Genomic DNA, 27,680 nt, shown 5'->3' on the forward strand with positions numbered 1-27,680 from the left:
TGTTGTTATTATAAGTGGCATTTAGTGCTCTGTAGTTCTAGCGTTACAGTCTATCATTAAAGAACTGAAAATTGCTGTTGTATTATTTCCATCTGATCAGAATTATTGAAAACAAAGAAGAGATAAATATTTATACAGCTTTTATACCATCCAGTTTTTATTTTGCTGAATCCTGTAATGTTATCTGTTTCTCATCACCCCAGCAAAGTTTACTGTACACTGATTTTCGTATTAGCATTGTAAGACAATTGTAAATACGAAATGTCTTTTTTACTTCTTTCGATTTCTTTAAATTCTTTTGAATTTTGATGAAATTTTTAGGAAGATGTAGTCCTTTTAGTCTGAGAAAACGGTATACCGCCTCAGAGTTAAAAATCCATAATCCAGTGATACACATCGAAATAACACACCAATTTTTACGGAATCGCAACAAGAATCGAATCAGATAGCGACGAAGGGAGATAGGCCGGTAAAAACTAGCGAATCTACGGAACTGGTCAGCGAAAGCGTCGAGAATCGTTGGAGGATGTTAGAGTGCCGGAAAGGAGCGCAACGATAATCGCAAGGACAACGATAGAATCGTTGGCTCGTCGTCCTCGCGTCCGGCAGCCTCTCTATCTCGAAAAAGTATTTTCTTTCGTCAGCGACTAGACACGAGGTAAGCACAAAAAGATTCAGGCATCCGATACAGCCCGTGTCGCGGGTATAGCGCATCCTGCCGATGTAAGCGTTCTACGAATTTTCGGAGTACATACTCGTGCGCGGATCCGCGGCGCAGATAAACGATCGCCGCGGATCCTGTTTCCACTTGTTTATCTTCTAAAGGATTGCATAATCCGCCCGGGGAGCCGACCGAGTAGTCCGCGCGTTTATTTTATTATTAATCGTGTTTGTTTGAACACGGTGAACCGTGGCCCGTGGGTGAACACGAATGATTTCCTCCGGTGTTCACCTACGTGTTCCTTGGGTGGTCGCTCGGCGCGGCGGCCGCGCAGCGTATTTTTATCGGAGCACTTGGCAAATATTTTTCCTCCGTCGAACGGGAATCGGTGACTGGCACGAATCCGTAAAAGAAGGGATCACCCGAAACAGAGGCGCTCGGTTCTCGAAGGCGGCAGGCGGCATGGGTCGATGGTTATCTGACTTCCTGTCCGTTCGTTCGCCCTTCGTGGCTCCGCGGCCCGAAAGGGTGGCCAAGAGGAGAGACGAGGAGAGGACAAGGAGGAGCAATAAAAGCTCGCCGAAAATAAATACAAAAGATAATCGACACCGTCGTACACGGACAGTCGGTACGGGCAGCGAACAGCAGCTCCTTTTGCCTCCTGCGATGTGTCCTGCTCTCGACCGTGTTGCTCTCGCCGGCTTTCTCTGTTCCCGAGCCCGACATCTGTCGGTTTCGCTGACTCTCGATGCCCGGCTGTGATTCCCGCTGAAAATTTGACCGGCAAATTAACGCTCCCAGCGAAACAAAACGAAACAGAAGATCCGGCCATTAACGCATCCCGGCCAATATCCTATTGTATTCCGTTAACGAGTACTTTATTTCGAAGATACAACTTAACGAATCACGACGACGACGGTACAGTTCGTCGGTGGACAATCTTTCTCTGGAGTTGAGGGAAAACGGTGTACACAGTAGGGCTCGGTTAAATAACACGAGTGAACCCCACTCTTCTCCAATTATTCACTTGTCAGTGCCTTCAGCTCGGCGAAGCCACCTCGGTAAACAAGGACAGAGGATCGGTATAATGTGAAGAAAGGAGACAAAGGAAGGTATCCTGCTCACAAGAGTGTAACTGCTGTCTCCCGAACTGATGTAAAATTAACCGAGCTCCACCATATGTAGGTTCTAAGCTTGAATGGTGGAGTATAGGAACCGTAACGGCTAGCAGAGCGAGGTCAGAGTTCGAGACAGGGTTTGTGGATGAGTAGGGTAATCGTCCAAATAGTCGGCCACTTTAAGTGTTGTTGTCATCAGTATATTATTTTCTAAATGTTTTACAATAGGGGACACAAGACTACACATTGGAACGAAGGAACAACCTGTGTTCACTTTTCTTCTTCTTCGACCAATAACTTCCTTCCTTTCTGTAAGCATTTTTGGACTGCTTGTACCCTAATTGTTTTGTACGGGCTGACGGTGAGATTACTCACCTGAGAGAGGAAGGAACCGCGAACGGTGTGTATCAAGGGACCCAATGTGTCGAGTTATAGCTGCTCGACTGGTGGATACGAGAGAAAGAGAAACGAAAGATAGTTCTGCGAAGAGAATGGGTGGGGGCGAGGGGTTGAGGTTCAGGCACGTGACCGGAAGGCGGGGGGCAAAACGGCGCACGCGCCGTCGTCCTCCACCTGGTGCATCACCTGCTGCCCCCTGCTTAAGCCTCCCTGCCTCCGCCTTTCCTCTCGTCTCTTCTCTGTTCCTCTTTCATCCTGTCCGATCCTACGCTGCTCTCTCATATTTTTTTTTTCTTTGCCTTCACCTCCTCTTCCTCCTCCTCCATCCCCCTGTTCTCATACTCTCATCCCTCGTTCACTTCACCACCATCAACCACCTAGAACCACTCGACGTTAAGCTCCTTGTTCGTTTGCGATTCTCCTGATTCTTTTTCTTCTGTCTCGCCGGTTTTAAATTAATCCGCGGTTTCGCGCCAACCGCCCACCCGATTATACTGCGACGTTCGCCCTCTTTCCTACCCTCTCACACCAGGGGGACCGTGGCGCGATAACTATGTCAAGAGTGTCGGACTCGGTCGCGACGTCGCGCCGCGCATAACGCGTTAAGTCCTCGAGAATATTCCGCGCGCGGTTATCGTCGAGTCGCGTCGCGTCGTTACTCATCCTGTCGTTGGCGGATTCTACGAAGCCAGGCGACATCGATGCGGACGGCGATACTCGTTATCCGATCGTATCTATTCGTTGTCCAAGCTAGTCGAAAGATAAATTACATGCGAGCGCGCACGCCTTCTCCAGAGCCTCTCGTCTCGAGCGGATTCCTGAATGCTACAGCCACCACCTGCCACACCCCCCTGTCGAAGAGAACCATCACAGCTCGAGCCGATGGCCCGAGGTGGGACCCGACGTTCAACATCGGCTTTTCCCTCTTTCACCGATCAGCGTTTAATTAGAGACGGCGCGTCCACTACCCTTCGCGCAAAAAGTTCCGGCGAAACTGTTCGCGCCGGGAGAATTACCTTTTTCTCGAACTGGGTTCTGTGTCAATTGCTGGCTTATCAACGGTGAACGTACCGAGCATTCAAAGTAACTGCTGAAAATCGCCTTATAAAAATAACAAGATTTTTATTGCAACAGATGATTCTAACTCGTTGACTTGAACTTGAACATTTAATAAAACAAAGACCGAGAGGTTAAGATTTGTGGTGTTAGTTACTTTCTCGATTCTCTTATGTTGTACAAATCCTAAGCAAATATAGCATCTGTTACTGCAAAAATGAATTTTTAAAGAAAATAATTCCGTCAAATGTAGTCGACACGGCAGTGAACGTGTTAATGAGGAAACATATGTCATCATTTTCTATGAATGCATTTTTGCTAGTTATGTTGTATTGAGTAGTTGTGATGGTTTAGCTGAAGGTTTTCAGTAAGTAGAATATATTTTAATTTGCGATATTATCTTTTAGCAGAGATTTCGAGTTAGGTCTATTGTGAAGTTCATTACCTCAACCTATCACAACATGAGGCTGTATAATCGTGTGTATATTAATGAAATTGAATGATACATTATCTGAATAAAATACTAACTTTAATAATGGTAAAAAAGGCATCGATAAGATGCAGAATAAACAAAGACAAAAAGAAATGGAGAACAATAAGAGTAGTATAACATTGCAGAATGATTAAACGATATTATAAGTGTCCATCTATGACAAATGATGACATGTCATTACATGCCTATATCCAAAGTAGAGCTAATGGTCGTAAACACAGCGTGATTAAAAGAGCAAATAAATACGTCGGTGCTCATAATGTAGAAATAAAGATGAGATGTCGTACGATTTATGATACTAAACGGCGAATAAATTGCAGGTGATCTGTGATAAACTATTGGCAAGGGTTCGTTTATCCATTACCATATGAACCGGTAAAATTGATATTACACTCGTTCGCTGATACTAGATAAATAATTATAATAAGTGTCATACGATGGAACCATATTTCAGATAAGGTATATAAGAGGCTTTTATGTGTTGATATATCCTTAAAGCACTTTACCACCCTAAGGATATAGCCAAGAGCTCTAGACATTTTATGCACTGTAGCGTGACGATGATCATGCTGAGATAAAAAGAAGTAAATGTAACATCAACGTTCCTTATTTTATTAATAGAACTGAGAGGTGCAGAGTCGAGCATGATAAAACGTGTACAGTGTTAACAAACCAATGAATGCCTTTAACTGTCTACCTAAAATATTAGTATCTCGAATACACGTTCCAACCTAAGACCTCTAATTTCTACCTTCGTGGGTGATTGTAAAATGATTTGCATTCGAAGGATGAAAATATGCGATGACAGTACAATCAACCCTTTTGTAGCACGGTTAATTTTTTCCGTGTTTCATGGAAACCGTGTTAACACTTTGACAGCCAAACTAGAAACCTCAAAAATTCCATAAAATCAAAGTGTTATTTAATGAAATAAAGATTGAAAAAAATTAAATGTATGATATTGAGTAGTCCTCCAACTTTGTTGCATTTTACAGGTCCTAATCTAATTTGGTACAATGAATACATTAACGTAAAAATTCATTCTAAAACCCGGACAAATAATTTCGTCACCCATATATGGGTGTCATGGCAGTCAACGTGTTAAGCGAAACTTAACAATAGAAATTAGCCGATGGTTGTCCAAGTCTATTAAGTCGTGTTGAAAAACAAAACTGTAGGTACATACATTAATTTAACACTAGATTTACGGGACCCGTCAAAATTACGGATTCTAATATTTTTAAATTGCGAATGTTGAGATTGTAAAAATGCATCCATGAGCAATTAGTTAACAAATTGATTTCTTTGGGCATATATTATTAAAAAAATGGCTACAACTTTTGATCGATACATTCATGTTATTTTTATAAAGTAATGTAACATAGTCATTTTTAGTGCTCCGTAAACCTAGTGTTAAGGATGCTGTTATAGAATTTTCTACTTGTGAAAATGATCGAAAGAAGCAATACATCACTCTGCTTATCACTTCGTTACTCAGCTTTCATTTCTTACAATGGAAGAAGAAAAATTTTATTTTGCATAAAAATTCGCAGTCTAGTCATAAGCAGGTCTTATTATAAGAGGATTGTCGCAATGTTTGTATCGAGTTATATCGAGACCGTGTTGTTAGAGGTTTGAGTGCACAATATTGCAGAACGTGTCGTAGAAAATGTTGGGCACTGACGCGGGAGATGAATCCATTTTGTCAGGGTTGGTGTTCAACGCGAATCGATGATTTTTCGAACGTTTGACGGGGACAAATCGTCGCGAGGATTCCGCTGGTTGGCCGAGCAATTATCAACCCGAGTCAAGATACGAAGCAGAAAACACACGGTGCGGTGCGGTGCGGTGCGGTGCGGCGCGGCGGCGGGGCACAAGGTGGCAGATGCGGGCCCCTTCAGCCACGGCGAAGCGGGGCGGCCATGTCTACGCAGACACGAGCGAAAGAGAGAGCTATGGGCCAAGATGAATTCAAGGTCCAGGTGGTGCGGCACCATGCGTTCCGTGACGCTTTTGTAGGATCGGCCGAAAGATGTTCACCGTGTTAGGCGCAAAAGGCCCGGGGTAGCTAGCTGGCCGGCGCGGTAGCGAGCCGAGATCATTGTCCTGTTCGCGACAATCTGGCGCGTCTCGCGTTCCAGCGCTATGCCAACGATGCCCTCTGCCAAATCGACCTCTTCCACAAATGCGGGCGTCGATGCGAAAAAGAAACGCCGGTACAAATAGCCCCTAACCCGGTCCTGGCTCGTTAATAACGCGCCAGCCGAGCCTCGTCCTTCGGCTTCAGCTCGTAGTCCGACCCAGACGCGATGCCGACACCGCTTTGCAACCATAAGAGATCGCAAATCTTCGGCCGAGTCGACTGAACATTTAGCTTTCGCCGTTCGTGGGATAGATCGTCAAAAAAAATCCTTTTCAAACGTAATTAATCTGGACGTTCTATCAGCTCTAACAATAAGGATTTCTTTCGAGTCCTTTGCATCGAACACTTAAATTCAGTTAATTTGTAACAACTATTACGATCTTTCGAATGAACAACCCTACCGCGCAATGGTATAACGTCGAATTAAGACGTACAGAGAAGCCTCGGAGACGTCATGTCTTTCTTATGCCAGTGTACACGTTAAAATATTGTTTAATACACATATTGGTAGAAAATATCACCGATAACATACGTCTATCATCATCTCAGGAGCACGTTCATTTGGAATTTATGCGAGAGTTACAGGATGAACGGTACCTTTGGTCACGCCGAAAATTGTGTATAATGGTTTCTTTGTTTAACGCGATGTTTAAGACCCCGTAGCGTGTACAGTAATCCGTCGGTCGCGCGACCCGCGAGGAACCGCCGTGCCCGTTGCGTATTTATATCTGCGTCCCGGTTAATCGGGATCGCGTAAATTGAACGATTTAAGAACAGGATCTGGGACAGCGTGCTCCCTTTGCCGCGGAGGTCGCGACACCGAGGGTTTATCCGATTCAGGAATGCTAAAAATAATGACGCCGGCGTAGACGCGCGGCCCCGAGAGACCGCGCGTTCCGATTCATTGTTCCACACTAATGAATGAACTTTTCTTTCTGTTGCAGGTAAGTTTATCCCGCAACTACGTACACCGAACCGAGAGACACCCATGTGACGTGAGTAACCATTCACACCGGTCGCCGTTCGGGCGATATACCCTTCGTTCTCGGAATACTTTATTGCCGTAGGAATGACGTATGCACAGGCAGAAGGCGACAGACGCGCGCGCGTGCTCACCATTTCGTGCAACTTTTCACCGATCGACACTCCATTCAGTATTTTCACCGTCGACGACCGACCTTCCTGTCGATCGTAACTACTCGCCTTGCGTAACTCTAGCTCCGCGCGATTCGTTCCACGGATCCCGCGAACTCCGGTCCGCTTTCGGTAAAGATACCGGAGTCATGCACAGTCATTTTCAGTGTGTTTGCTCGTCGACGTGGAACGCGGCGACCGTGTATGCGTCAGTGTGCGTGGGCGTCTGCGTCATTTAGGACGCATTGACCGGTCCCTCCCGTGTGCCCGTGCACACACGCGGATAGTAATCCTACGTTCACATTCCCTTTTTCATGCCTGAAATATTTCTCTCTTTCTACGTTGTCCTCTCTTACACGCGACCCGTATATGGCACACGCTCGCAGACGCGCGTAAATCGGACCTCGCGGATTAAAAAGTCGGGCGGAGGCGCGACAGAACGCGGCACGTCGAGTCGCGAAAGTTTCGCGGCTAAAATCAAATTCTAAAATTTTGTCGTTCAGTTAACCCCTTGTACCACAATTTATTTTATGATTACAATGATTAGAACTTCTTCGATTTTCTTCTTTTCAAAAATGGAAAATTTATATTTATTGTATAACCGCGTGTTCTGTAATGGCTAAATATTGACTACGATGAAATAGAATTTCATTTCAATTTAAAGGGAATTAATTAATACATGCTTAGAAAATTCTACAAGTACAAGGGGTAAAGGGCCCGGGATATTCACGTGACTTCTTAATTAATAATTTCCATTCACAGACTTAAGATCCCTCTTGGTCTTGATCCGATGGGTCTTAAGTTTGTGACTAAACTTGTCACATTTTTTGCTCTGTGTTATCGACATTATGAATTCTGACGCCAGAAACGTGATTCAAGTTTTTGGCTTTATTTCGCATAGAATCAAGACAAAAAATAGCTCAATTTGTAACTGGAGATATTTGCTAGTGCGCGCTGCTCTCAATTTCACCCAGAAAACTCATCCAATGGCATAAAAATGCTTGGATTCCACGGCATGCACATCGTCAATTTTTATCCTACTTCTAACGCTTATATTACCAAATATCTGCATAATCTCGGCAGCTCCTGACCAGCGCGCACTAGATTGAACCTTCCTCTTTCGAATGAGCCCTTTAGCAGCGACAAAATATTCTAATATAAGGACGAAAACTTGAGGCACGTAAAACCATTTTTTGACGGTAATGTAGTCACTCTACCATATCGCGAATCTACGAAGACCGGGACCTTAATCTGTCCAGATATGCATACAAATGTCAATTACAGTGATACACTGATATATGAGCCGTTCACTGGCCAAGTCGATTAACCAGCATTCTAATTTTTGGAGATTTCACTGTCAAAGCACTTCAATTATGCATAACATTTTACATTCACAATGAATCTTCTTAGCAATTAGGCTTAGTACAATTTTCTCCACTTTCATTTTGTAGAGTTAATCGATTTGGCAAATGCGATCGTGTGTGCCGGTAATTATGAAAGTGGTCTAAGCCATATATTCCTTGTGTATATAAACTTTAGCGTTTGGAGTGATTAAAAAATATTTTGCCTTTATAATACGGGGTGTCCCTTCGTACCGAAGATATCGGAAAATATGACCTCGAGATGACCTTCACCCATACAGAGTTATGTCCCCCTCAAAATACGGTAACATTTTCTGCAAACATTTTTTTATATCTGTATATATGACGAAGTTATCAGGGCTGGCAAAGTTAGATGAGACCCCTTGTATATTTGTTTAAATCGTTTAATAATAAATTCAGCAATCTAAAGGACGAACACTTGATTTTTAATGGTTCTCGAAGCATTGCTCGAGACAAACGGAAATACCTATCATCGTTTCATCAAGGGGTGAGTGCTTTTGTGTTGTCTTAAAATACGTGGATATTTGATTGAAAATACACGCACGAATCGACTTTTTCAAATCGAGAAACTTTATGAACTAAAGGAGCTTTCGAAGCTTTAGCCGCAGCGCCATAAATGCTGATTGTTTTAGCGCCAGGGGGTTAACAAACGCGTTCCGAACCCGTCTTTGGGACTTTCTCCAGAAACTTGAGTTGTCGCCGGCGGCGGCGGGTGAAACGCGGTCACCGGGAATACCAGAACGCAAAATCCATCGGGAAGCGTTTCGACTGACGACGCCAGTGGCTAGGCGAATAGTGAGAATTAATTTATCGGGCTAGCCGCGTCTGCGTGTAAAAAGACTGATACCTTTATCGCGGCCGTTACGTAAGCTGTGCGAAGAAGCATGGTGTTCCCGAATCGGGGGGGAATAGTTGTGAGAAGCAGCAAGTATCGTAGCTGGATTTGAACAAAGGAAAAACGTGCGGGAGATTTTCCCGGCGACGCGAACCTCGAACCGATTTTCGAGGAAAGAACTCGCGCAGAAAATACCGCGCGTCTGCGCGATCATTCGGAAAAATTCCAATAACGCGTTAGAGATCCTCTCTCACGCGTTGCGTCCTCGTCGATCGTTGCGACTCGAAGCCAAAGATCAAACGAGGCGCCTCGGGAATCGGCCGCGTTCTCTTGTTCGTACACTCGGGACCGTCGCGGTACTTATAACGAGACTGGGTCGCGCTCCTATTCTCGGAACCGTCGCTGGAGCACGGTACAACTCCCGTACTTGTTCGCAGCTGTAGTCCGTTCGCGAATGTTTATGAAGGATCTGACCCAGATCTAATTGAAACGCCTCGCAGATCGATGAAATGCTACTACGTCTCTTGAAATCTGAGGGTGCTGTCCAACGACGTGGTACAACACGTTGTACAAGACGTTCGATTACCTGTGTCACATATTTTAACACGTTAAACGACGACTGTCGACCTGGAAATTCCCTTCGAAATCGAAACACTCGAACTTATCAAATGCGCCGATGATCATGAGAAAGATTTTAATAATAATTATATAATGAATATGAAATATTATCATGGTAAAATATTTGTTTTTATCAAATCAGACACGCAAAGGCTAAATATCTCGAAGAAAGAAAACATGACTTACTTCGCTTTTATAATCACAGGCATAAATCGAAACTAGAAAGTTGATTTATCACGATGGACGATGCCGGAATCCTTTTGCATTTTAAAAGTCTGAATTTAGAATTAGAAAAGTCTACTTTTGTAAGTCAATTTAAGAGAAAAATGTTAAGGGCAACAGGTCGGTGTATAACTGTCAATGAAAATATTATCTGATTCACCAATATTGGCACGCCTATGTCGGACATGCCATGCGAAAAACAGAGGCAAAGGAGTTGTTTCATGCACCGCCATTGGTCAACTTTAATCGTCATCAGCTTGAAAACAAAGCCATTACACCGAGAACTTAAACAACATTATACGTTTAGGTTCATTTGATAAATAATGTTAGTCTAAAGATATTTAAATGTTAGAATTGATAGCTTATACTTAAAATTTATGTTCTTCGACGTCACAAGTGATCAATATTTTCTTCGTCTACGCACTCGACATATTTTTCATATATGACGCATTGCACTCAAACTTTGTCAAAGTCTGGTCTTCTTATCCACTTGAAAAAAATTAGTTGTATACAACAATTAGATGGTTGATAGAACTTCTCAAGCGAGTGGGCAAACTTTTAGGTTTTGTTTATTTGTTTACACGCAATTGTATGAAAATAGAGTGGATCAGATGACAAATTTATTTACTTATAGAAATGAAAAGTTTCTTTCAAATAACAACTTCTACGAATCTTAAAACAATAGTACTAATTTATTTATTCGCTTAAAATGCTGTCAACTAATAGTAGAAACGGAAACTAGTTTCAATTCTAATGTAATTTCTGAAGTTTGAAACTGCGATCTAATGACGCAGAATATCTTATCATTTTAATAGTTTATCTATACAGGGTGCGGCTGAAGGTATGGTGTAAGTGACCATGAAGGAATTCCTCACGCAAAAGCGAATGAGAATTGTAGAGTACAACGTGTCAACCGAGGCACAATCATTGAAAAATTCAAGTTTCAAATTCACCGAATATATACGCATAGTACTTACAGGAAGTAGAAAAGGTAGTCATGCACAGACACGTCGGCCGATTCTTAGTTCCATGTTACGCGTATCGAACGAATTGTCAAATTACATTCTCTCGAAAATTATGGAACTTTTTCAAATAAAGGAGTCATTATATGTAATGACGTTATTACATATATATAAGCATGATATATTATTTACAGCCTATTAAAATTATTAAGGGAAGAAATCAAATTTTATGTAACTCTGTTTTCTTGTAATTGATGCAGACAATTTGCATAAAAATCCGCAGCCTAGTCATAACCACAAATTATAAACAAATATATCATCTTACCGCGAATGTTAACTCGGTTGTTATTCAAGCTAGAAAAGCGTCATTACAGGATCATAGAACAAATCCTGCAAAACTACAATTTTTTTCTATCTTCAATATGGACCGAGTTATGATTCGGCCCAATTACTGGATAAACCCGTACACAGTCTTTTTAAACAAGTTTTGCTGATTGCATTACACGTGCGGAGATCTGCCGTACTTAAAAAGATTGTTAAATAAAGCTGTAAATGTTCGTCAACGTCGTGAAAAAGGCCCGTCACAGGAGCGTCGCAATTTGATCGATCACCGCGGCGGAGTACATAAATAAATTTTCGGAGATTAGTTTTCCGATCACCGTGTACATGTGTGGAACACATAATGCCAGTTCCGCTGAGCCCGCCGCGCCGCCGTGAGACGTTCGGGCGAATTTAAGACCGTATTCCGGATTCGTTAACCGGATGACCGGACTTGAATCGACGCCGCCGCTTGTGAATGAATTCGTTATCTGAGAAAACGGTCGCGACCCGCCTCGCCATGCTGCGTGAATCGTATCGTGTAGGGTCAGCCTGGTCACGAGCGAGCGAACGGTACGCAACCGGAGGAGCGGACCGAGTCAACCGAAATTACACGACGCGTCGATAGCGCCTCGATAATATCTATCGTGTTTCCAGTCGGTAGCGGCCGAGCGTGCCGCAACCGAGTTGGCTATGCAAGTGCAGCTGCAACCGAATCAGAAGCCTCCTGCCCATTTACCCGTCCTACTCGTAAATGATATTTCGTCGCGCGGATGGGACAGGAAACGTTTCGTAACCTGCTATGTTTTTCGTCCTAGTTCGACTGGACGCACCTTCGCCGCCGTGTTATGAACGCCGTACACCTTCGTTTCGAACCGAAAGTCAATATTTATGGCAATACGTTGTATCAAGCGAATTTCTCTGACATTGCTATGCCGCGCGGATATGTTTATACTAATTGTTGGGTTCCACGAAATTCAGTTTCACGGAATTTCGTTCGAATCGTAGCCTTTGCATCGACGAATTAATCTATCTTCTATTATTTCATTCCACTCTACTTTGCGTTTCGTTATTCCGTATATTTATATGAGCGACAAAAATAAACCGTGAGTGTTTATACGAATTATTGGTATTGGATTTCAGAAAGTTCAATTTGGTAGGTTTTCGTTCTAATTGGTAGTCTTTGCAATTTATTTATCGGAAGCCTATGTGATAGGCTTTTCAACAATTTTACTGTAGTAAATGGAAGTTTAAAAGTCGCCTTTTACGCATCAATCTGAAACGAAATTATTAGTTTACGTTAATTTGGGTGAGTTCTTGGTTCATGATTAAAGTTTCTTTTGCTGCTGAAAGGATCTATTTGAACATCCTCAGCCATGGGCCACAGACTTCCAAAAATGATGAAATAATCGCCGGTAGATAATGTGTTAATAATTATTATATTCTATGTTTCATTCAAGTTTGTGTTATTCTACATAAAAAAAATAAGTCGAAAATGTAGAATAAAATTTGTTTCCGAGAATATCGAGATTGGAAATTCGGCGAACACGCGTGCTATTAAATAGGAATCGTCTGGCACGTCTGTTCATGATCTAACGGTCCTACTTCTTGTGGTACGTTTAGGCTACAGTCTACGATTTTGGACGTATACTGAAGGGACATGTGTACACACAGAAACGTGTATTCGCGAATTAAGTATCCGTATTCTTAATACACGTATTATTATGCATTCTATTCTCCGTGAACTAATGTGCCTTCGTATTTTAATAAATGGAGAAAGTACTTTTTTAATTAAATTAAATCGTCAATGTATATGTTACAAGGGAAAATATTCCATTTTTTGACCCTTGAAGTATATTAAACATTTGTTTAAAGGTGCACCTTACATTTTCGACAGTTTTACCCAAATACCGTATAAAAACGCTAAGGAACGTCTGTTTTAGAGAATTAAATAAATAGATAATTAACGAACGATAATAAACGTATCGCCGTATGTCGAAACTATGTATTGAGCTGCACATTCTGCGAACGTAGCATTTGTTCATATTTATAAGTATTCCTCGAACATTCTGAACGTTCGGCGAATACTTTAACGAGCATAGACAAACGCTCGTTTGAATGTCAATTTTTTTGGAGTGGGGGCCAAACGAGCATTCGTTCGTTTGGTCTAAACGCACCATTACAATTGCCAAGGACGTGAACTTGACGGATTTTCAAAGTCGATTTTCTCGAAAGCAAAGCCTCATATAAAGAGGTTATTCTACATTTTCGACTTTTTTTTTTAATGTAAAATCACCTCCTTTTCTTGTACCGCCAGTTACCAATCACCCTATATAAGCGATAAAGACAAAGATTCGCGATCTAATTTTCTATTTACTTTAATCCTGTCATTGTTTTGAGAAACACTAAATAATAATTTTCAAAGATCTTCAGGCAACTTGCGAATATTCATACTTCTGTGGGAATTGCAAATTTAAAAGTACATGTAAGGAAACGTCTACATTAACAAAATTTAATGGTACCTTTTTAATCAATGATATCAAATTTTTGCTCGTACTGAATTTTCTACTATTTCTATGTCTTTCTACTAATAATAATTAATTTATTTCAAGCTTACCTCGTAGATCGATAAAGAATCTTAATCAGAGTAGGATCTGTGAAGGATAAACAATGTCGATTCGATGATTAACATGCATTTTAAAAAATACCTACAACTCGTTTTACAATATTCGTACAACTTTGTCAATCATTCTAATTTCCAGTACATTTTATTTTAAAAATACGATACACACCTTCTAAAATATGTAAAAAATTGAATTTGTTCAAGTCAAGGGACTTTATATTATCGAACCCTTACATTTTAACTCAAAGTTTAGAGCAACACTGCTTGTTGAAACTTTGTCAATAATTCACGTTACTCGAAGTCGATTAAGTACTTGAGTGAATCACAGAGACCATGTTCAAATTTGTGTTGATAATTATTTAGCGTGTATTTATATCACTATATGAAGATTCAGGTAAACATCTATTATTCCGTCGATTTTTCGATGTCGCAAAGCAAATTTGATTTTCATTTATCAATTCAATAAAAATAAAGTTGTAGTGATTTTTACGGTCTCCATTAAATTGATATTCGTTAAACTATCAATACGAGAAAAATGAAGTGTTCAGTTTGTTCAAATTCTAAGAAATTTTGTCGTATGATTGTTGCAGATGTTATTATGATTTTCTAAAAATTTAGACCTCTTGATATTTTTCATAGTGATCCTCAAATTCTAGAAAATAAACGGTATCATTTGAAAATGTATCGTGTCTAAAACTAAACTTGTGTCTAAAAAAAAAAAAGACTGCGGATTATTATGCAAAACGAAGATTGTCTGTATAAATTGCAAGGTATAGGAGTTATGTATACATGTATTTCTTTTCTTGATGACTTTATAGAGTTGAAAACAACAATAGAATGTTCTAATCCTTTAAATGTCTTTTGTCGAGTAATAAATTTTGCAAAATTCTCTGGAGCCAATACGATGCATAGGCGTCGTCCCTGTAGGATTAGGGGTTAAAATAAGCAAGAACGAAAATATCGATTGTTCGATAGGTAGAAACGAGTATAAGTTCTACCTATACTGGAGATTCTTCTAACTTTCTTTGGGACAAAGAAAAGTTTTGCGTTTCATAGAAATTTCGCGACCCCACGGAAGCATCCGTTGTATGTGTCGAGAGCGCAGGCCACCGCTGCGCTACTCGGCAGGCAGTTTCGCGAGCCCGTGGTTCAGTGTCGTCAGTAGCAGTCAACAACAATGTGTAACCGCTAAAAATACTCTCCCTTTCCTCCGGGGTGTCCCCGCCGTCATCCACGTTGCCCGTTCATGACTTTTCTTCGTCTCCTTGTTTCTTTCTTCGTGTCGTCGAGCCGAGAGCCCACCCCGCCTCGAATAACCGCGCGCTCATGCTCGCGTACAACGCTCGCGCTCGCTCTCGACAAAAGCTTTCTCCCTCTGTCCGCTTCAAGTTCAAGAACTTTTTCTTCGGCGAGCAAGAGCGCGCTCTACTCGCCGGAAACTTCCCCCGGCGCTCACTTTTTTTCCTCGTCATTTTCGTCGGAAACCGCCCATCCAATCGCGAAGGATCGGACGGCGACGTCTTGCGAACGTAAACGCTAACGTCACACCGTTTATGTCACGAGAATAAAGAGGTATCTGGCAGATAAGCAAAAGATCATTCCGGCGGACGTCAGCGACAGTATCAATTCTCCTCGTTTATGCATTCCGGCTACGGACTGATTCATCGGCGCTCCTGGTTCAATTCCTCGGCACCAGCGTGCAAACTACTCTGCTCGGAAACACTATTTTCTACGAGTATGCGGTAGGTTTATTCTTTTCGATCTAATATCGCCGCTCAGTCCAGATTTCATTTCAATAACTACTGATTTGTATTTATAATCACGTTAAGAATACTCAGGTTAAGTTGGATCTATTGTAAAACCAAAGTCCGATTCCTAGCTGTGAGTCTGACAAAATAAAGATTATTAATAATATTAATAATGTTATCAAAGAAAGAAAGAACCTTCTATACAGTTACTGTTTCATGCAATAGTTCTAGACAATTTTTATAAATCGAGTATTCTACCACGTTGATAACCTTAATGAGTTAAAAATAATATATATATATATTATTATTATTATGCTATATTAAATATAATTAATATATATGTATCTTAAACTGCGCTAGCTCGTTTTTCACATAAATGTCAAAGTCTATTTATGTTTCATTCATTTCTAACGTCGCAATTCTCAGTTCCGCGAAATGTGTTAGTAAAAGGTCAACTAGAAACACGGTTGAATTTCACAATCTTGATTCATATTCTGGAATAGAGGAGAGTCATCTCGTTTCCCGTGTGAGCTTCGCAGTGTTTTTGTTTTACTCCAATACCAATGCTAATTTTGATTTGGACATAACCTCCAATACTGTAACTGCCAATTCCTCTGGACGATAGAATTGTCAGTAGTCATCAGTATTATTTTTTTGAGGTCCTAAAGCAGTAGAATTGTGAATGGATTATCGAGGATCTACGGTCATGCTGCGCAGGCTGTTTCAAACAGCTCTGTTCGCTTTTAAGAATACCTACGTTCTGACAATGGCAACGATAATGACGTTTGTATAAACGTCACGCTCGATAATGCTTTGTTGTCGAGTCTAGGTGTCTTGTTGAGTGAAATGTTCCAAGGAAGTGCCAAACAAGCAAACATGATTTTAATCCTCTTGCACACGATAGCAAGTATGAACGTCGTCGACGATCCAAAATCTTACATCTCTATTAAAGGATGCGACTTAATTAATTAAGTATTTAAGACACTTGCAAAAGCACAATTCGCAGTGAAATTCTGCTATGAATTATATGCACAAAAATTTAGAATAAAATGTAGTATATGTTTACGCTGTTTCAATAGTTTTGACGTGTTTAAACGCACGACTTGTACATCAGAAGTGCAATCGACTGTTAAAATTGTGCAAGACCTTTCTGGAACACCCTGTTATCGTCTCTAACCAAAGTTTCGCTCTTTTCTAATCGGAAAATTTGTGAATCATTGCCGCTACGCGGAAATCCGCCTAATCATGCATCGTAGACGGCCTTGGCGGCGCTCTAACTATGCTGTTGCGCACACGTCAGTAGTATTGTGTTTCGCTCTTCTAAACCGACCGGGTCGAGATCTACCACGAATCGCAGTTCGTGGACTTGTTGAAATTACTGTTAAGCCGACGAGAGTTTTGAGAAAATTTCTGAATCATTCAAATACATCTGACGAATCGATTTCGATTGTTTTGCCAAGAAGTTATGAATCAAATCTCCGCGCGATGATTATCGAGTTCCTTGAGAGCTTCATATGATTCGATAACACCGGCATTTGATTAATTAATGATATTTTTTTATGTTAGCGCCGATTCGTCAGCAGGTAGACATCCGAAACGACAAGTTGGAGGAAATGAATCAGTTTCCTCGTTACGTATTAATTGACTCATGAGTCTGAGAATTTGTCTTGCATGTACATTTTATACAAAGAAAAAAATAGTGAACTGCCTTGTCTAGGCAGCCAAGTTGACTAAATGTGTATTTTAAAAAATTACTCACCGCTGTGTCCACCTTGTTAACATCTGAGAAATGTCTGTCTAACCTTCTGTAGGTCCTAACAATCCCAAAATTGCAGACATCCGAATTAAATGAAATTCAATGTGACCAAAGATATCATCTATTTTTTAACATACCATTAGTGTAAGCTTAACAATAAATGTTCCTAAAAATTCAAAACAAATATATTCCTGAGATGATAATAGCCATATCGCTGCAAATATTTGCTGTTAATATTAACACGAAACGTACAGACCTATAAAAATAACAAGTACATGTAGCTTTATAAACATGACAAGATTGAATTTATTTAGACTTCACGCGGTTCTTATTGTAATGTGTACTCTATTAAAAACATTTATGGAATCATTGCTTATGAAAGCATCCTTATAATTTCAATAATTGTAAAATAAAAAATCTAGAACCGGTGATTTGACCGGTGGTGGTACGTTCAATGTTTTATGCAATATTTTACTTTAATGTGTACTACGGCATAAAGAACATATGACGTAATATGGGTTAATAGAACTAAACACGTTGCTGTAGAACAATAGGAGCATACGTTCAAAAATTGAATAATAAGAAGATGGAAGTGGAGGTACCTACTTGTAATAGTACCTTGATCTAGTATGAACTGAAAATTGATTTTTCGAAGAACGTCGAACCTAAATTTTGATCTCCACTTCAATCTTATCCTAAACGGAAATGTCTCGTTCGTGTCACACTTCCCTTCCAACGTATGTGTTTCGTCGAACTCGACGTTGTGCAACGGAACGAACATCAACGAGACGCACTGAACGGCGCGGTTCGATGACTATTTTCGAATGTCGTGCTATCGACCGTTAGTTTCGACCTGTCGGCTCGTTAAAGGGAGCGAAGTATCGCGAGACAATCTCCGGAGATTATTATACCGGGCGCTAAGCGAATCTTGGGGCGAAATCCAGTCGAATGAGAAGGCTGTCGGGTTGATCCGTGCCGACGAGTCCTCCAAAGTCCCTCTTTGCGTCGTCGTCGTCGTCGTCGGCGGCGGCGTAACTCGCGGTAAGTTGGTCCGCCGGCTGGCTTAATTGCTAATTAATTCTAATTGATAATTCCCTCGATAGTATTAGCCCGGGAAGTAATCTCAAAGCATGTTTACGCGAAAGTTCCGGCGCGCAATCGCCTCGTCTCGTCTCGAGCCTCGTCGGTACCAGCAACGCCTCTCCCTCCTCGCGTCTCGTTTTCTTTGAACGTTGATTTTTCCACGGGAAAATTAACAGCTCGAAGGTTCCCGGTGCGCGTACACGCTACAATGAACGGGAAGTATCTCCGATCCCGGATACCTGGCGCACGGATCGTTAAAAGAGGAGCCACGCTAATCGCGATTCGGTGAACGCGTCGCGCATATTCACCTTCATCTTTTCTTCGTTCGATGCCAATTCGACGTTCAATCGTGTAATGGACTTAAAATTGCTGTCCGTCACGCGAACTTCTCTCTGCGCAGAAGCTCACCGAATAAAATTTCCGGCGAGCCGACGTAAATTCCACCGAAAAGAATCGCGCAAACATCTGTAACCTATACATAAATTAGGCATATCAACATTTCTGTTGTTTGTTAAAGATGTGCATGATTTAATAAATGAACATACACTTACAGAAATCATAAATCATTATTAACAAAACATTATATGGTCAATTGTGGTTGATGGAACCGTTCGGTAGAGGTAAATGGTTCTCATGGACCTGTCGACATAATCTTTCGTTTACATTAATGACGGTATCGGGTTCCAACATACTTTCTAACGTAGATGTATAAATTACATAAAAATATAAGTGAAAACTATCTTTCGTAACTTTGCCATTCGTAATAACAATAATGTGATTTAATGTAATTAAAAACAGTCGTACTAGTCGAATTGTAACAACTAAATACAACTGTCAGAAAGCAAATTGTTACTATCGAGTACTCTGATTCCAGCATTGTCAGCAACCATTTATACTAATGACTAGACTGCGAATCTTTATGCAAAATAAAAATTTTCTACCTGAATTGCAACAGACTGGAGTGAAATAGAAATTAATTTTCTTTCTTAACAGTATGTAACAGTATTTTAAAATTTTTCTAATGTTTTTACCCATTTTTGTCACAAATGCATAAAATCCGCAGTCTACTAATGACATTAGGCTGTTGCGCACGAAATGACCGATTTTCGATTACAGATATTATGAAGCATTTTAATCAAGAAACACTATTATAGTCTACTGGTTTATTACTATACCTTCTTGAGTTATGAAGCTGTTCTTTAAGGTTCTATCTTCGGTTTTTATTTAAATATCTAATTTTACTTTTAAATGAAGCTTATTGCAATCAATATGGTTATCGTGTATGCTTTTATGTCAGTGAGAAAATAAACATATTAACGATAGCATTATGCAATGTTTGATCAAAATGTGGTGGTAAATACACGCACTTATCGTCAATGGTAGAAAAAACTCTGGAAGTCTAGATGATGGCCTGATAAATGACAAACGTGAACGACCAGAAAATCGAATTTGAACCGTAAGACAATCAAGGTAGTTGTAATCCATTTGCAGAATATGTTACAACAACTTTTAATATTTTCTCTGTAATTTCAGCATTTTTCCACGTCGTGTTATAAACTAATCGTTCGAACTTCTCAAAAAAAAAAAAATATCCAGGTCGTATGGTCTAATATTAAAAAAGTTATCGTCCGTGTAAAGGCGTTCGAATATCACTATGATTCACTGCATATCATTTCTGAACTGCTAAATTCTGATTGGGGACCACCGTGCGCGGGCGATCGCCTCGCGCGACGCAAAGATGCAGTATTGCGTACTTGACGCGAACGGCAATAACAACGGTACGAGGCAAATATTTGCGCATGAGCGCGGTCTACGTTAGAATCGCGGAATGAGGAAGTTTCATCGAATGTTTACGAATTGCAAACATTCCGCGGTTTGTGGATCGCGGGGTTGACAATCGTGTCGATCAATTACTACGAAATGTCGTCAATGAAGCGCGCGGGCGTTCGCGCGAGGACAGATACGTCCCGCCTCGAATTTATCGCACCTGGATCCTCCTTCTCGTCGTCGGTACAATTCCGACGGTAGGTGCAACGGAGCCAAACAATCGGCACGGGGACGCGTGACGTTTTCGAACACGTGAGGAGGCTACGACGGGAACGTCACGTGTCACGTGACCAAACTACGTAGAAACGCTAGAGCGCATACACCGTCCTCGACGAGCAACCACGACGACGACGATGACGGTGGAAATGCAGCGGGAAAGCAATAACGCGATACGCAGGCTTTTCGCCGAATCGGTACGTCAGCGGTTATCGGCGCGCGTCATCGGTGGTTGCTGGCCCCGATCAGCGGCGGTACGGGGCGTACACCGTCGCCGCGTTTCCCCAGATAAATCAATATGCCGGTGGAAATTTATTCCACGATACGCGGAACCGTCGGCCTCTCGCTCGTTCGCTCGGTCGATTCAAAGGTTTCGCCGAGACGGAACGTCGACGTTCCGCTAATGAAATCGATCGTCGTGAATGAAATGCTGCATCGCCGCTACGTCAAGCGCCACGTGACCGCCATGTGTATGTGTCCGTGTGACCCGCCCGAGGTCGTTCCTCGACGCTGCAGAACGATAACAAAACGTTCGCCGACTTTTCGTTTTCACGTCAGTCACCGGCTAATGTTCGTTCGCCTCGTTACACTTTCCGCGGCTCGGCCGTGCGCCGCGCCAATCCGATACCGCGTGGGTCGCGTTTAAACAACCGGGGATTAACGAACAACAACAGTGCCCGACATCTTACCGACTCCAACTGTCGATCCTGCTCGTGTAACATCGATGCCTGCTAAAACGATTTCATTGTAATCGAACGTGACAGAATTATTGATTGTCCAGTGTGCTGGGGTGCTGTCGGTACTGGACACTGTCAGAAATGCGACGGTATCGAACGCAAATCGGTAACAAGGCTAGTGTTACAGTTCTCGTTACATTTCCTTCAGCGTACAGGCATTGGTAATCGAACGCAACGAAATTATTGAGTAACCGACATATGTGCATACTGAACTTATCGAAAGTAATACTCCGAGGCAGTATCGTTCGCGTCGCACGATCTCTGGAATTCGTCCCGCGGTCTTTTGTCGCTCGGTGGAAGAAAGCTAGCGCGAAGTCGCGTGTTCTCACGGGTGCCTGTACAGAGGTCACGAACAAATCTAATTGGTTACGAGAGCGTGTTGGTTACGGCTCATTCTAGAAAACGGAGCACAAGAGCGCTAGAGAGGTGCGCTTGTGTTGGACCGTCTCGCAGTGGTGAAGCAACGGTGTTACACGAACGAGGGAACCGGCAATGGCGAGCAGTCTCGCATACCTACGCACACGCGGAATGGAACTGAACGGAACGGGACCAGACGGAAAACGATTCGTCGCGCGCAATCGTATCGTTCGCTATCTCTGGTGTGTGCTTCTTCGCGTGGCGTGGCGTCGCGTCGAGACGCTCGGATTATAAGGAATGTCGACAGAACGGTGCTATTTCTGCCCGCGTCTCTATTCCGTAACAATCGGGCACGTATAGAGCGCGAAGGCGTGCGTTTTCTCCGGCAACGATCTCCTCCCTCCGTCCTTCCATAGAGATACATCTAGCACGCTTTATCCGAGGGAGCCTCTCGGCTCGGGAACCGTGTCGTTGGACATAAAGTTCGTGCTACTTTTAGAACGGACGTGTGCTATTCTTTGCCGCTTATTGTCCCTAATTGAGCCGCGACAATTCATCATTCCTCCCGGTGGAGCGGAGCCGCGTATTTCGGTAAGATGACCCATTTGTTGCCGCCCCGTAAACCCATCAACCATAGTCATCCGAGGAATTCGTTCGTCCTGTCTACGCCGAGCAACGATTTTACGTTTCGTTTCGCTCCCGACGGGATCGACAACCAGCACGCGCCACGAAGCGTTTGCCGGACAGTTAAATACTCGCAGTAATTGCCGAATGTCTTAAGAAACTACCCTGAGTAACATCTTTTAGCTGTTCTACTTTCTCGTTGCTAATGATTCGTGCTAGGCGACTGATACGAATTAATTTGTGAAGACATACGCAACGAAGCGAAGGATATTGAAAGGAATCGGTGACCACGCGGCAAATTTTCCGCAATTCCGCGCGCAACGACTGCGAAGCGGGAGCGCGCGCTCGCAACGGAAACGAAGGCCATGCGTAACATCGTTAACAGTACTCGACGCAATAGGAAACACGATTTTCCGCATAGCGCGGGATACGTTGCACCCACGCGTCCCACGTTCCCCCGACGCACCATGCGCGGAATCGGTGCGAAATTGAAATACGCGGTTTTCCCGATGCGCATCGGCACACGCGCAAAGAATCGTCCGCGATAACGGTCGCGTCGCGGAACCGAAGCGTGCATTTTTCAAGCGGCAGGAACGGCGAACATCGCACATGCTTGGCTCACGTGACGGGTCGTCGAGTCGCTAGAATCCCGGCGACCTGTGCCACATAATTTTACGTGTACACACGTCGCCGGGGAACAGTGTTGTGTCACGTTACACTACTCCACCCTGCGCGCTCGCGCGTGTGCGTGCGCGTTTGCGTGTGCGTGTATGCCCCGTGGATTTTATCGCGCACGCAGACACTTGTACGCGCGCGCGCACGCACACAGAAACGAGCCAGTACAGCACCACTCCGAATACCGGATGTGACGACACTCGCGCACTTGGCCCGACGCACTCTTGAGATGTCTCCCCTCCCCCTCTCGACGATCATTCCGTCTCTGTCTCCCTCGATCCGTTCCTCCCTTCGCTTGTCCTCGGTCCGCTCTCGCCCCTCTTTCGTCCCCGTCCTGGCGGCGTACGCTGCTCCGTACGCGAGAGAGCCTCTGCTCTCCCCTAATACCCCCACTAGGCTGATTCGTTCCCTCCCCTCCGCGGCAGAGCGCTATTTACCCTCGCAGTTCTGGCGACGGGCGCTCGGTGGCGCGGCGTGCTCTCTCGCATCGCATCTCGTCGGTGTTCCCCGTCGTTCACGGCGTCTGACTCGCGCCACACCGCGCACAGTCCCACGCGGATCTTCGCGCGCGTCTGCCGCGAGTGTCATCGCGAATAATCGTGTCCGTGCCTCTTTTCTTTTCTTTTTTTTTCTTTTTCTTTTCTATCCGGTTTCGCGAGACACGCCGCGACGTTTCGAGCGTTGACGAATCGCTGCCAAACGATTCTTCGCGCCGCGCCGCGCCGTTACGCGCGATCCTCTCCCAGCGTTCGCCGCCGCGTGTATATACGCGCCAGCCGGAGCGAGCGTGCGAGCGCGAGCGAGTACGCACGCGATACGTCGGGATACATACCGAGATGCCGCCACCGCGTGTGTGTGTATATGTTACCGCCACGAACCACGCCGCGGGAGAGAAACGGAGAGGCGAGGGGGTAGACGACCGACAGACGGAGAAAGGAAATAACACACTCGCGGCCATTTTAACTGCGCCGTACGCTAACCCGGGCCACCCAGTGTGTAGCGCGAGAGACGTCGCGCTCTCTCTTCTTAGGCTTAAACTACGTCTCTCGCGTGCGCAGAAGCAAAGCGCGCACGCGACTCGGTCATGTTTTCTCACGAACGAGCGCGCGCGACCGCGAACGAGCGTGTATTACGCATACTTTCACGTTGCCCACATTAGGACTGTTTGTCATCGGGCCGCGCGCAGTGTTTCGCCACGATTCTTGCGGGGAATCAACGGCGACGTGTGCGCGACAGTGGCACACGGGAACGAGAGAAGCGACACGCGAAGCTAACCGTCACTACCGAACGCGCGGCCCACCGGTACATGTTTGCAAACTTGACGACGCGGAACGCGGCAATCCTGGAGAATCGTCGACGCACAGAGAAAGTACACCGAAAGAAAGTAAAGCAGCGAAGAAGAAAGCGTTGCTACGCAGAAAACGCTGACGTGCGTTATATAGATTCTCGCATACGCGGAAACTGTTGTCAGAATCGAATCAGCTCTGTCGCGATGATTATGAGAGAAAAAACATATATGTCCGCGTTGACACGAGAGAGAAGGAGGACCGGCTGTACAGAGAATTAGTTCAGCCGGTAACAAAGGACTTGACAGACAGCGGCCGGGGTTAGTCTATGATAACCCGTGGCGGTAGAACCCGAACGCGATGGAACGATTGTAAGTGCGTGAAAGCTTCGGCAATGGGACGCGTCGAGGTCGGTATCGTCGTAAACGGACTAATTGAACGATGACGAACCGATGATCGCCGAGCAAGCATAGCGGCACTAGGTGGTCTCTCGCGGAGTTAAAAGTCCCACGGCCACTGGGACACGCGGAGGGAGGGGAAGAGAATCGAAAACGTAAGTCGTACGTATTGGAAAGTGGTTGAAGACGCTCGAAGTGGGAACAAGGAAAGTTCGACGTCCGAGGGCAGCGGCGAGACACGGAGAGGAAGAGAAGTTATCGCGCTTGCTCGTTTGCTTGCTCGCGCGCGAGCCCGACCGCGACATAGGTACGAATGAGGAGCCCGGCCGCGTGACTCGGAATCTGCGCAGTAAATCGCGTTCACGTGAACGCGCCGCCGAGAACGGCCGCTCGTCACGAGGAAAGCTTTCGAACGCGGATCGTCGTTTAACGGGTACACGGCGTACAGCATGCCGGGTATAACGCCGGACTCGTTTATCCGGAACGCGACGATCGGCCCGGTCTGCCTGCCCGCCGCTGCTGCTTCTGCTCCCTAGTTCCGTTCGTGTTTCAGCGTTCGCTATCGTCCGAGCACGAAGCCCCTTCTGCGAAAGACGTGGGCGACGCGCTCGCTTACGTAATGCCCCCCGATAAGACGGATAACGGCATTGCGCCTTCGACCGAGCCACCTAAACGGCGCCTCTATTTTCGAACTCACAAATCAACCGTCGCAGTCCCGACACGCCCGAACATTTTTCCGCATCGATAAAAATGTCACCGACCGACCACCTATCCGTCCCAGGCTACACCAACGGCCAAACGAACGGCGTTCGACGGTGTGACGACCTTCCAGAAGACCTATTCGCGGAATTCGCAAGAACGATCGATCACGATCTATCAAAAAACGTTTCTCTCTGCTCCCAAACGGCGAATACTCGGTGGAAAACAATGTCTCGTGAAATTTAAGAAATTGTGCCCTACGAAGGGTTCATCCGACGAGGGAATGCAGCACCTTCGAGACGCTACGAAGCGATCCGAGTACCAAGAATTCCTCTTCGTATCTCTGACCAGGTATATAGCCGATATAGGTATATATAGAGAGAATTTTGAGGAAAGTCGGACCGAATTTCCACGGGACTCGAACGGAGATTGTCACACGGTGGACCAAGATGGCCACGTGGTACTTAACGTGCCAAAACTCCAGGACAGCGTTCAGCGCGATAACGTTCTCGAAGAGCTGGGAACGTGACTCATCGGCCAACTATGCGAAACTGAATCAGCCCGCACGATATTAAAATCGTGCAACGTTTTGCAATTCATCGGCGTCGCTGACGGTCGGCTCGCTCCGCGGCTCTGCGACGGATCATCGTGTCCCGTATTCGTTTCCATCTAAATTGGAGATGCTGCGCGTCAAAGGGTCGTGTGTGGTCCACAGGCTCTCTCGCGCGGCCATGGGCCCGGTGTCCCGTCGAAAATTTCTTTTTCGCGGCAACATCGGCCGTCAATCGGCGTATATCGAGAAGTTCGCTCCGCGAACGATGGAAGAGGGGCGACGACGCACGCCCTGTGGTGGGGACCACGCTTCGCATGGTGGACGGGCAAGATGGCGGCTCGGGTTAGAGACACGTGAGAATCGCGTTGGCGCATTACGACCCTGGAAAATGGTCACGGTGGCACGTGTAGCCGCGCACAATTCCCGTTCGTATCCGTTCCAACGAGACGTCGACCCGCTTTTTCGAACCCGTTCCGTATCGATTCCGTTCAAATTCGAGTTTACTGCGACCGAGGAATTCGCCGTTCGCCAGTGCGAATGTCGCGTTGTGCACGCGTCATCCTGCGAGATGAAGGAGGAATCTATCGGGATTTCCGACGACAGAGTTGCACGAGGTAAGACAGACGAGACATTTTTATTTGCGTTTTACTGCGATTCGCACTTTTCAAGTGGATCGACTTTAATCGCACAACACTTGCGAATTCTTTTATTATAAGGTGATGGGCTATTTTATACGTTTGGCACACATATTAAGTAGTTTATCGGCTAATTTTTCATTCGCCGACACTCTTTTTACTCCAACATCTTTCAGATCTATACCTCTACTATATTTTTGTAATAAAACTAGTTTAGGTGAACTAACTGGCCAGAATTTCAATTTCGGTCTTTAACGTAAAGAAATGTTAATAAATTCGTGGTTTCTCGTTCTAAAAAATGTTTATATTATTCAGTCTCCATCATGCTGAAACAGTCGTGTCTCATTGTCATTGGTAGACTGCGAATTTCTATGCAAAAGAAAAATTACACGAATCATTTCTATGAAACGGAAATTAACCGTTGGAGGGCCGAGATGGCCACTGTAATGGCCACGGTTAAACTTCGGAATTTTGTGTAATATATTCGTCGTATACGTAGATATATAAATTTTTCTAAAGAAAATTCCAGATTACTCGTTCTGCAATAAACGCATCAAATTTGCAGTCAGGTCATTAGGAATGAAAATGTGTTGATTGAGCTAACAATAACATCGGGACCACTTGTTCGTTCGCTCTTCTATCAGGACGGTCGCTTTCAATTTCCGATTAAGGATTTGCTTTTCAGAAAAATCGAAAGATCGTTTTACAATCATTTTTCGTATAAGTTTGTAGGTGCACATTTTACGACGTGGTCTCGCGGGTAATCGTTGAGGCGAAAAAGCGTTTAGTTATGCTACGAGCGCACCGACAAATAGCCGGCCTGTAGGAAGGAAAAGAGTAATGCTGGTTAGCGAAGCAATAACGCGTTCCCCGATGGTTCCATATGCAATGCCTGCGAAATGGCCGGCCGGCACTCGTAATTACCAGTTTACTACTTCGCGGTTCCGTTCGAATTATTTGCATTTTCCTGTAATTAGAGCCCTCTAATCCTGGCTGGAACAAGAGCGATTTTTACGCGTCGAGCAGACGGGACGTCGGTGCCCCCGGAAGGACGCGTCCCGCACGGCCGCCGCAGTTTCCCTCGCGAGAACATCCCGATTTGCATACGGCAGGTACTCGTGG

At 44.2% G+C, this 27,680-nt stretch overlaps 1 protein-coding gene across 4 annotated transcripts in view; it reads left to right on the forward strand.

Annotated features, from left to right (window-relative positions):
* Nucleotides 1-27,680, forward strand: part of LOC143357184 (serine/threonine-protein phosphatase 4 regulatory subunit 1) — a 218,602-nt gene that overhangs the window by 65,126 nt on the left and 125,796 nt on the right. The window contains exon 1 of one of the 4 annotated variants that reach the window (XM_076793471.1): nucleotides 15,585-15,706. The exons of 2 other annotated variants lie outside the window; for them this stretch is intronic. In XM_076793471.1, the coding sequence (XP_076649586.1) occupies nucleotides 15,603-15,706 (104 nt within the window). In that variant the 5' untranslated portion in view covers nucleotides 15,585-15,602. Of the gene's footprint in view, nucleotides 1-15,584; nucleotides 15,707-20,133; nucleotides 26,538-27,680 lie in introns of those variants that run through there. One more of the 4 variants, XM_076793472.1, reaches the window with a different exon arrangement.

The sequence above is a fragment of the Halictus rubicundus genome, chromosome 9, assembly GCF_050948215.1.
Source record: "Halictus rubicundus isolate RS-2024b chromosome 9, iyHalRubi1_principal, whole genome shotgun sequence".
Classification (NCBI taxonomy): Eukaryota; Metazoa; Arthropoda; class Insecta; order Hymenoptera; family Halictidae; genus Halictus; species Halictus rubicundus.